Source organism: Porites lutea, chromosome 4 (genome assembly GCF_958299795.1).
Source record: "Porites lutea chromosome 4, jaPorLute2.1, whole genome shotgun sequence".
NCBI classification, from domain to species: Eukaryota; Metazoa; Cnidaria; class Anthozoa; order Scleractinia; family Poritidae; genus Porites; species Porites lutea.
The window spans coordinates 19,271,132-19,282,737 of NC_133204.1; the positions used below are offsets into that span (position 1 = coordinate 19,271,132).

At 38.9% G+C, this 11,606-nt stretch overlaps 1 protein-coding gene across 1 annotated transcript; it reads left to right on the top strand.

The window, feature by feature from the left end:
- Positions 1–584: 584 nt before the first annotated feature.
- LOC140932775 (uncharacterized) lies at positions 585–8,520 on the top strand. The gene is made up of 4 exons (XM_073382288.1): positions 585–828; positions 5,490–5,594; positions 5,878–5,992; positions 6,954–8,520. The coding sequence occupies exons 1-4, from the start codon at positions 718–720 to the stop codon at positions 8,075–8,077; spliced, it is 1,455 nt and encodes a 484-aa protein (XP_073238389.1). The 5' UTR covers positions 585–717; the 3' UTR covers positions 8,078–8,520.
- The last annotated feature ends 3,086 nt before the right edge of the window (positions 8,521–11,606 follow it).

Below are 11,606 nucleotides of genomic sequence, written 5' to 3' on the forward strand. Positions count from 1 at the left end.
TGGCAAGCGCATTTACGATTTCCCAGGAGCGTTCCACGTGTTGAAGCAAGAGACCCTTGAACGCATGTTGCCAAAAGCAGTGCAAACTGCTATGCAGTGAATTTTTGTCAGCATAGAAACTTCCTGGCGAGCAACAAAATTCTGTATAGTCTTTCTGGAGTTTGTTCTACCCTGTTAATGATTTAGAACTTCCGTATTTTAATTGCCCTTGGACCACGGCTTGTCGATAGAGTCGATCGAACACAGATGACAACACGTGATTGTGTTCGAATCCACGACGTTTGCATGTCACGTTTACAGGAAACGGAAGTATATAGAGCTGACTTGGGAGCCAAGAAGCACGTAAAAATTAAATTTGGGCAACCTTTTAAAGAAAAGCATTAAGTATACCGTCTATTATGTACTTACAACGAATCTTGTAAATTCTAATTCGAAATAACATAAAGTTTTAGTAAAATATAAAGTTTCTCAGCTATTCTCATTTTCGGTATACAACACGTGCGTGTTGCTGTTTTTATATTGATGTTATATAATTTGGGCACGTGCCGCGAAATTACCATATATTAAACGAGAAAGTTTCAAAGTCTTCAGTTTTATGCTTTAAACAGACTGAACTCAGATGTTATCAAATAGTAGCTGGGGTTTATTCTTGGATTGTCGGTTACAGTTAACTTTTTTCTCGGTGAAACAAGAGTAGTTTGACCGTTTACGTTCGCCATGGCAGAGTCTTCCACGGACATGATTGAGGCTTTGAGCGATCGCTCCATCAGTCGCTGCTCTACACACAGTCCGCTTTCTTATGGTCCTACCAAGCTTCGAGGAAGCAAGGTAAGCCCATGATTATTTCTGTGAAAAGTCTGTAGTTAACTTGAAATCTTAAACAATACATTGAAGCTACTCTAAGCGAAAGTTCTATTCTTCGATCTGATACCGAAGAGTCATTAGTTACAGAAGCTTGTAGAAGAAAATTTTTTTTGTGGTTACAAAATTTTGGTTGTCAGAACGAAACTGATCTAAAAAGATTGTTTTTTTTTCTCACGTGTAAGATTCTACTGATGACGTTTTGAAAGTACAGTACTTAGCCGGCCATTTATTCGCATGTCAAGCTTATATAATTTTTTTAACTCATGGTGTTGCCATCGACACCGTATTTACATTTTAATTTTAGATTAACATTTTGTAGTAATATTGCGGCTATGTCAGCTTTTTATATCTTAGAACGAAGTGAGAAATAGAGGGCTTTAAATTCAAGGACGAGAAGGAGTACGAGTTCGAGATTTAACTTAACGTTTGTGTGCGTGTTCTGAAAAAAGAGACACCCTAGAAAGCTTCATTTCACCATTTTTCACCAACAAAGTTAGTACGGTTATTTATGCTGAAGGAAGTTAAGCCCTCTCCCGATGGCAAAATGATGAAACTTCTCACATTTGATAAGTTGTTCCCGCCACATTGTCGCTAAAACTCGTGGTAGAATGACGTCGACTATCATGTTTTCCCGCCAAAAAGCAGCCTATTCACAGACCCTCTATTTTTCTCTTCAAAGTCCGTTGAGCGCGCGTGATAAAAAATAAAAACCGCAGGTGATTTATTGACCGCCAGCGCAAAGAGGTAGGGGTGGGGAAGTAGAAAATATATTTTTCTTCTTGTCGCTCGTCGCTCGCTTCCCTCGCCTGCTCGCCTCGCCCTCGCGCATGCCGGTGTGTTCCAATAGAAGGAAAAGAAAAATAAAACAACGTCTGTGTATAGGTTAGCCAAAAAGGCGCTAGATCATGCGTGAGCAATACGCAGTATTGGCATTTTATACACCTAGTTAGCTGAAAAATTTCATTTTTAAAATTTCATAGTAAAAAATTAGAAGCCTCTTTCTTTAACAACATTAAATGAATAGGCCTGCCTGATTAAGCTGCATTTTTGCATGGGCCAGAATGCTGGTTATTTCAATAAAGCAAATCAACGCTATTCTTTTTTATTCAGTTTTAAAAAAATTGCCTCAAAAATAGATAAACATGTATTTCTAAGTTATTTATTGTTGTTCAACAAACACCTTGAATTTGATTTTTTTAAACTCCATCCAAAATTCCCACGTGCACGAGCCAAGCAAATTCATTGAAAATTTGCAGCATTTGCATATTACCACAGGGAAAAACCTAACCTCAAATCACTGTCTTAAATTAAAAAGCCTAGGATTCAGTGTTTTGAAAGATATTGTCTTAACTTTCTGCTGACATAACTTAGAAGTGTCAGCAGGGTTTGCTTTCTAGGTTTCTGGGCTCATTGCTGGCACATAAGTTACTAGCCTTGCTACAATAATGAACTGTGGGCTATGAAACATGGATCATGCATCATTCTTCTCTGAATCAACCTTAATTGAAATAGGTGTATACACTGTACAATCTTTACAGATGAGTTTTTGTTTTGGTTCAAAACCCTCACAAGGCGACCAAAGGGTGGTGGGGGGCAATACAGCATCGCGTTTTATCTCATAATAACATTAACCCTTAAGTTCCAGTATCCACTATTCTCCAGACCGATCTCCATACATTTCCTTTGAAAAGTCAGTTGAGAGAATTTGTTGAAAGACCAAAGCATTTTCCGTTGAGTGATCATTTTATTAATTCTTGCAACCTTTCTTCTTGATTATGCATCAGCGAATTCCAGCTGTGCCCAGGCCCCCCTGGTTTCTGCAGGGTATTTGCCTGCCTTGTCAGTCCCAGGGGTGGGGTATTAACAAATTTTGCGCTGCTCGGGGGTCAGGCATTCGCCAACCTGGGGGCCACCCCCGAGCTTTTCACATGCACCTGCTTTCTTATCTGAATGTAACTACAGTGTAGACAGAGGATTTTACTGGAAAAACAATCAGCCTGCTTATCAAGCCAGAATTACATAGTGAAATTGGGAGCTATTGACTTGAATAAATACTTTTGTGGTTATTGAATCAAATTTCTGTTGATATTATTTGAAGAAAATCCTTTCATATTTGTAAAACTTTCCAGAACAGATAACTCTATAGCACACTATTAATAAATTGTAATGTGAATAATGTTATAATAATACTAACACCATAAGCTGGCATCATGGCGGTGTGAAGTCTTAATTAGGGTGAATTTATTTAGCCTGCGAATGGGAGACATTTCTCCTCGCCCATCACTGCTGAGGGATGTTTCGTGACAAGGAACGTCTGCGACTCAGCAACAGAAATTCCATACTGATGGCGTAAATCAATGTTTACATAAAAAATCCGGTAGTCATGGGGTTCTAAGCTCAACTTTGTTCAATTTTACATTTCTCCTGGTTGATTTTGGTGAAATGTTGTGTTCATCTGTGAATGAGCTCCAAAAAACTCAAATGCTTCTTCTAGAGAAGAGTATATTCCGCAAATATTAACTGTTTTGTTAGAGATTCATTTGACTTTTACATTTGACTTTTGTGGCCTTTTGACTTGTGTCTGTTATTCGTAAACAGTAGCTAAAACAATGAAACTACTTCATCAATCAATAATTAGCTCTTCTGACCGGATTGCATCATCAGTATGGAATTTCTGTCGCTGAGTCGCAGACATTCCTCCTTGCGAAACGTCACTCAGCGGCGATGAGCGAGGAGAAACGTCTGCCGTTCACAGACTAGGATTCATTTGCAACAATTTAAATGTATACTGTAGCTGCCACAATGTTCACTGGAATTTTTTATTGTATTAAGGCTTAAAAACAAAAAATTCCAGCACACTAAAGCAACAGCTATATGCGTAAGTTGCAAATGAATCCACCCTTAGAATAACACTATTTCAAAGGCAGCCATTAATTGAAACAAAAAATTGCACATTAAAATGCTTAAAACTTGCATCACTGGAATTCAACCATATGATCAATGATAAAAGGTTGCAGTGTTGATGGAGGACAGGGCATTTGCCCTCTTTTGTCGTTCCCGTCCCCGGGGATTTTGACAGCTCAAGAGTCCCGGTCTACAGGAATTTGACATTCAAGGCCAAAAAATACCCGGGGGGGGGGAGGGGGGGTAAATGTACTGTATTTACTATTTGCTTCATCTGTAGTGGTATGTCACTAGATATGTGCATGAATTAAAGCAACATAAACGTTTGGTTATTTTACCTTTGGTAAATTGTCCTCCTTTTGCCTTTTTGAACGGCTCCAGCGCCAGAGTGATTTTCCCCCCGAAAATTGCATCACTCTGCATTCAAAGCACGCAGCAGAAAGCTCGAAAGATTCAGGCTTCGTTTCTTATCTTCTGATCAAAAATCCATCTAAAAGGCCTAAAGCTGGCCCTTGAAGGAAATTTAAATCCTACAGTTTGGGAATGGTTAATATGTGTGGCAAGATTTACGCATGCCAGCCAGAAGTGTCCCTCTGATTGCCTCATTTTGATTGGATTTGTTAACCAAATTCTTAAACAATAACTGCTTTAAAGCAGACTTGGTAGGAGATAATTGTTTAAATTGCTGTGGGTCCCGGACACAATCGATGACATCTTGTCAACATGAGGCAATTTATGTTTTAAAGTGCCCATTCCAACAATCAACAGCAGAATCGTTTTCAGTAGATAACCTTACCAATGTAGTTCACTGCTTTTTTATCAGTTTTACTGGCCTCAAAAGGTGAATGAAGCTACAGAGTGAACAAGCTGAATTATAATTTCCCCAAGGAGGGGAATTAGAAAGCGAGTCAAACAGTTGTACAGTGTTAGAAACTTATAAAACTTATATAGTACTGATAATTTTTATTGAGGTATACTGTATGCTCAATTGTAATTTTAAATAGCCTTGAAATGCTCCTTGATAACGGATAAAATCTCGGGCATTTATTGCTTGCATTATGTTCTGTGAATGTGGTTATTTTAAACTATTTTCCATTTTAAAAACTCATGCATCAAGATAAAAAACAGTTGTTAATTAATTTTGTTTCTGTTGTATTAAGTGTATGTAATTTCTTCTTTATTTAAGAATCTATTGATATGTAATGTGTGTAAGAAGCAAAAAAGTGAAATAGAAAAGGAAGAAAATAAAAACAAGGTTGGGGCAGCAGTTCACTTCCAATATGGAACCTCTAGTTTAAATCTACCATGTATGTGGGTGGGTCTCTCTTCTTACCAAAGTGTAGTTATAAATGGAGAACTTACCAGTAAAGTTGATCCATTGTACTTCTTACTTCCACCGGGCTTGTGTTGATAATTGGCTTCCTGAATGAGTGACATAAAGAACTGTGTTGACATGAAAATTAAGTCAGCCAATCTTTTTTCAATCCTTCCTGAACAATGCTGTGAAAGCAAACAGTGATTCACTTATGTAAATCTCCGTTAAATTACAGTTGTTTTAGGTTAAAGTAAGGTCCCAAAAGCAGTGGTTAATATTTTATACAAGGGCTAATAATTTTAATTAAGTCTTTGTTAGGAAAGGCCAAGAGAAAAGACAAACTGGGAGGGTAAACAGGTCTACAAGAGGGCTATACATGTTTCTTAAGTGTTCGTTTGCTATGCAGGTGGAATACTCACATAAGCTTACTGAAAAGAGAAGAAGGGACCGGATGAACTCAAGTATGTCTGAAATAGCTCAACTATTGCCATCTTCATCTCCTTCAAAACAGGTGAGACTATTATTTGTACCCATGTGTACTGGCCTCTGGTGGAGGCATGATTTGTAGCTGTAACATAGTCATGCAAAGAAATGTACAAAAAAGTGTATCGCAGGTGCAAAGTTGTTGTTTTGATAGTCTAAAAAGCCCATTAACCTTGCACTTAGTTCCAGCTAGTGAACCGTTTTCTTAGTGGTATGTGTGGCCACTGATGGCCCTGCCTGATCGCTGTCTGTTCTTGGTATTTGCATTTGTCTTGCTTGATACTGATGTACCTCTTTCTTTCCATGTAAAGCTGGAGAAAGCTGAAATCCTAGAGAAGACAATAACATACATCAAAAAACTTCAAGAGATCACTGGAAAACAGGAACCTAAAACAGGAAGGAAATCTAGTGATCCAAGTCTGGCAGGTATGTTTTATAGACCCAAGTTAGGAAATGGATACTCCTCATATCAGCATCTATGATACAGGTACATCTGGTGTTAAATCAGTGTCAGACTTGGAAAATTGCAAACACCTAAAATGTCCTACTCCTGGGATATTGTTTGTAAACCTTGTAAGGAATGTTAACAATATATTCCGGGTCCCGACTTGTGGCTACTCTTAGTATTTCATCACACATTAACATTTTTATATACAGTAGAACCCTGTTAACTCAAACTCTGAAGGGAGACCAAAAACATTACGAGTTATGGGGGTCAATTGAATGCCAAATTTGCCACCTTACAGTGTAATAATAATTATTAATAGTTAGTAATTTTTCAGCCATTCTGTGTTTGGTACAGTGCTAATTTAACTTATTTCATCAGAAAGGTAACATGATTATGCTTGTTATGGTCATAATTATGTGATCTGTCTGTTGCACCAATCAAAATCAAATTGCTGTAGTGTTAGTTTTGGTGGTTTTACTAATTATACAACAAGAAGAAATAAGGAAATGGCATCTGAGTGGAGTTACAAGAACCAGAATTTGAGTTACTGGGGTAAATTTCAGTAAAATTTTGATCAAGAGAAAAAATAGTTAGCTCGAGCTAGCAAGGAATTAGATTTATCCGAGTTCAAATTAACCGAGTAAAAATGACTGAAAATTGGGACGAAGTCCAAAGAAAGTGGGACTTAGTTCAAGTTTGCGGGGAGTTCAAGTTATCAGGGTTCTACTGTATTTATAAATTTTAATATGGTGGTGATAGACTGATTCTCTTTGCACCTATTTATTTGTCAAAATATGTGACAACTTTGAAACCACTAAAAGATTGCTGTTATCCAAACATCTCATCATAGAAATACATTCTGTTTTTTGTGGTAAGCAGAAATTCCCTACTCATGCATTATCATTACAAATTAATGAGAGTACATTTACTTTTTTGTAGCAAATCGGGATGGAACACTCACTGAGAAGGCAGATTCAAATTCTGACTACTACAGTGGCTTTAGCGACTGCATAAAAGAAGTATTCCACTGTCTCACCAATGTGGAGGCCATGGATCTTCAACAGCCCTGTTTTCAGAGACTCATGTGCCATTTGCAAAATGAACTGAAGTTTATGTTTGTAGAAGGAGGTGGATCTGAACAGGGTCAACATCTTGACTCATCTTCTAATGGTGATTCGGATAATGTGACATCAACAAGGGGCCCCAAGACTGCCTTGGGATGCAAAAGGTCTCATGATAGCATTGAAGCTGGCACCCCACAGGAGCCTCATTCTAGTTTTAGCCCAGCAAAGCGCCAACATATTAGTGATTACAATAACTGTTCTGAAAGCACTTTATGCACAAGAGAAAGTGACATCAGTCTAAGCAGTTTAACTCCACAGGAGACCATGAGTCCGAGCAGCTCTGGAACAGGAGGTAATGGCCACTCCAAGAAAGAGAAACAAAAGGCTGCCCTGAATGGAGTGAGTTTCTGGATTGGAAGTGGAAGTCCTCTTTCAAATCCAGAAAGCTCCAGTGACAAGGAAAAACGGGAAGGACTTTCCCCCAGCACCAACATGTTTGATAAAGTCAATGGAGAAGGCAGTGGTTGTGTGAATGAGGCTGTCAGTGGAAGCCTTAAATGGCCTAATAATGGTCTTGATTTGCCACTGGTTGCGACACCTATTCCACCACGAACACCGTACATACCTAACCCTTACACAGTGCCAACATATGCTCTTCATCCATCTGGCACACACTATATTCCTGTAGTACTTCACATGAACATTGCCCCACCTTCACTGCCTGAAATGAATGGAAGCTTCAATCCAGTGCCTAATATGGCTGCACTAACCTTCATGAGAATGGGAGGGTTACACTACCCTCCATATTTCCCATATGGTGTACCTTTTGTACCCCCTGTGTCTAGCGGTATCAATGGGATGAATGGTTTACATAATCCAAAGCAGGAATCTACTCAGAAACAGTGTGAGTCTAAGCCAAGAGAAGTTGATTCCTCCACCTCTGTGTTGGAGTCTCATTCAGGAAATGAGTGTAGCACAACAGATACTTTAATTTTGTAGAAAAGTACATCTGATGTTCATGAACAGCAACCTCCACATAGCCACCAACATGTACATTGTAAAAAGTTTAAGAACTTTGATTATTGAAGTTCATTATTTAGATTATAGAAGGGCATTTGAAGGCCTTTGTGCAACAGAAGCATCCATGGAAATGAATTCTTTTGTCCTCTCCTGCAATTGCTGTTGACATTGATTACACGTATATGCAGAGTCCAATATTAACTGCTACAGTGTAAAAGTCAATTTGTCAATGAAGGGCACATGAAGGCTTTTGTGCAACAGAGGTATACAGCTGTACATGTACATAGCTTTTTTCGCCTTGAATACAACTGCTCTTATGAAACTTGTGTATCAAGAGTATTTTTTGTTAAATGTCAAAGAAGTTCATTCGAACATAATTTATTAAAGGGCACTTGCAGGCTTTTCTGCAACAGAGGCAGAAATGTGAAAATTTTATGCCTCAAATACAGATTCTGTCATGGAATAGTACGCATCAAAAATCGTGTATTGGTCAAATAAATACTTTATCAACATGGTGAACCATTTAGATGTACATACCTTAATTTATTCTGAGCTTGCCAGCTCTCCAAGTGTCACAGTTCGATGCAGTCCACGGATTGACCGCCATCTTGGAATTTAACATCAAACCGCTGACCAACTCATGGAAGGCTCTCACGTTTTCTTTTTCGAGCCAAAGAGGGCCAGAAAAAGGGTCAAATTTTTCATTGTAGTTTAACGGGGTTAAGGGACTTTGCTACGCTTACCTAGCTTTTTCCATGTGGCTATTCATAGTGATGCGGCATTGTTGATACGATAGCAACAAAAACAATTCAGCCAAAAAGTTTTAAAATATACTTGATTAAATTTGACATTTCCATTGACTACAACAAGAAAAGGCAAAATATAAACGTTACAAAAGTACCCACCCGAGCTTGAAATATCTTCCAAGGCTTGACATCCTGGCCGATCTTTTGCGGAGGTAAGCCTTCCGTTTGAAGTGGTCAGCGATTTGTTGTAAAATTTTAAAGATGGCAGTCAGTAACAATTAGAGAGCTGGCAAGCAAGGTATGTACATCTGAATGGTTCACCATGTTGATAAAGTGCTTTATTTGACCATCATATGATTTTTAGGGGTACTCGATCTTAAATCAGTGCTCCATATTGTACTCCATGGAGTAGGCTCTGCGGTTTGGCCTCTCCCTGCATGAAGTGATGTATCACTCAGATCTAACGGGGGTACTCAACAAAGCTTTATAAAGGGAGGCTCCACGCCGAAGTCTAAGCAGTGTTTTGTGCTCAAATGACGCAACACTTGAAAATCGATCCGTGGAATCTACCCAACGTTTTCAACCATTTTCACTTTGCCCACTTTGTTCTGGTTGAGAAAGTTGACCAACCAAACCAACCAAAAATGGTCTTTGTCCCCATTTTAGAACACATCACATTTCCCATTTATCAGAACACTTAACTCTCTGGTGAGTGTGCACGTCTCAATGGTAGCCTAAAATAGGAAGTTTTTGGAGTTACAAACTGATATACATGCAACAAGGTGCTTCTGTCCGAAATGCCTTAACTAATTAAACTCGTTTACAACCCCGCGAGCGAGGTTACATTTTCGGGGTGTGAGCTGGCGTGCGAAAAGTAGCCTGCGCTGGGTACTTGTGTACAGAGTCATAGTAAGCTTAAAAGTTGATCAAAATGGCGGCCGTGAAAATGGGCCTTTGGAGAGATTGTTACAATGGGGTGTATCGAAAGGTAAAGTGGATGAAATATTCCGTAGGCAGTGTATTGACCAAATTGCAATTGAGTTTTTGGAGTACCAAGGATGTGGCTTACTCACTAAGGTTTCTAGGACGTCGAGGATGGATTTTAAACTTGCTGAACCACTACGACTGGCACATAAGACCCATCTAAACTCCATCTTAAGCATATTGTGTCCTAACGCAATATACCAATAGCGTGAACTCTACTCTCCATAATACTTGTATGGTTGTTCGAACTATATAAGATTGCGTAACTTTTCGAAACCCGCCCCAATCAAACCTCGCTCGAGCATCAGAGTGAATGATGTCGCGCGTCATGTGATTCATACATTTACCTTGTTTCGTAATAGCCGACCTCGGCTTGATTCAAGTGATCGGGAGAAATGTTAAAAAGAATTGATAATTTTGAGTCTTTTGGAGTCGAAATCGTGATAACTGTGTTAGAAAGATGGATAATTTGGTAACTCGCCCCAGTTCTGCACTCTTTCTGCAGCTTAACCCCGCCGGAAAATCAAGTACAGATTTTAATAATAACAATTTTTTTTCCAATGACAAAAAAACTCGCAAAAATATACCTTCAGTTCTTTGGCAATCTTATATCTTACTTTGTTTCGATTGAACTGTCAAGGTCCAATTTAAGTCTACAATGGAAAGCTGAACAAAAACAAAGATTCTCAAAAGTATTTTTCAGGTACGTAGGTGGAGAAACAGTAGAATTAAGTCAAGTTCTGAGCGAAGTCATATGCATCGCCCCCATTCATCTAAATCTGCGCTGCGCCCAGCTATTGTCGAAGGTCCCTTAATAGCCGTATTCGCCAGCATTATAACGTTGTTGTTGTGTTCTTGACTTGTTACATCGTGTACCAAATTTCATCGCAAACCTACGTTAGATTCTTTTACTAAGGATTCACCTAAGGTTTGCTTTTAGTGGGGTCATTTGCGTTTTGGTGGCGTTTTGAGACGCTTAAAGTTGTCCCCTTCCCCCGATAACATGTCCTTTGCTCAAGTTTGTTGTCGGGGAAGCAAACTTCGAGCGACTCGAAATGCCGGGAGGTGTGTTCCCTTAAATGGTCCACACGGGGATGTGCTGCTGGACAGGGTATTGCTGGTACGGCTTTTGCTGCTCTGTCATAAACACTTACAGGGTACATAATTTCGCGCCAGTCTGTCCTAAATAGCGTATATAATTTTCGTGCGAGTCTGTCCTAATCATAAACAGGTTATTGCCTGCACGATTGATTTAATTTGCTTGAAGAAATTTGTTTGTGCTCCGGTATACAAACTAATGACTACAACGTGAACTTGCTCTATTGCAATTGCCAATAAATGGCTTTAAATAAGAGCCATAGTGGGACCACTATGGCTCTTGCTTTAAAACAAAAAGGCGTGCATTTTGACCTGTGTCCTGAACCCGGTAATAAAATTGAGGGTGTTGTCCTAAACAGGGTATTTATCTTAAGGATATTTTGTTCTTTACAAGGTCAGGGATTTTGAACCGTCAGCAACTCGCCTATACCTCGATATACCCATAGAAATATTGCTACACCCCCGGGTGAAAACGCTACCCAAACGCAATGACCACACTAAAAGCAAACGGGGCCGGCGAGAAAACGTATATAAACGAATACATAATATCAAGAGTTAACAATATTTAAGTATTATTTATTAAGCAATGTTTTCTCTATTCAAAACAAGTAAAAAGAAACGAGAATCAAATCGAACGACGTTTCAGTGTCATTGTGATGCAATTTTCAAATTCAGAGTGT

What these genes read in the sequence shown, in the direction of transcription:
- LOC140932775 (XM_073382288.1), top strand. Translation starts at nt 718, where the DNA reads ATGGCAGAGTCTTCCACGGACATGATTGAGGCTTTGAGCGATCGCTCC. An exon ending in CCAAGCTTCGAGGAAGCAAG is followed by an intron (nt 829 to 5,489) that starts GTAAGCCCATGA and finishes TTTGCTATGCAG; the next exon opens with GTGGAATACTCACATAAGCT. An exon ending in CTTCATCTCCTTCAAAACAG is followed by an intron (nt 5,595 to 5,877) that starts GTGAGACTATTA and finishes TTCCATGTAAAG; the next exon opens with CTGGAGAAAGCTGAAATCCT.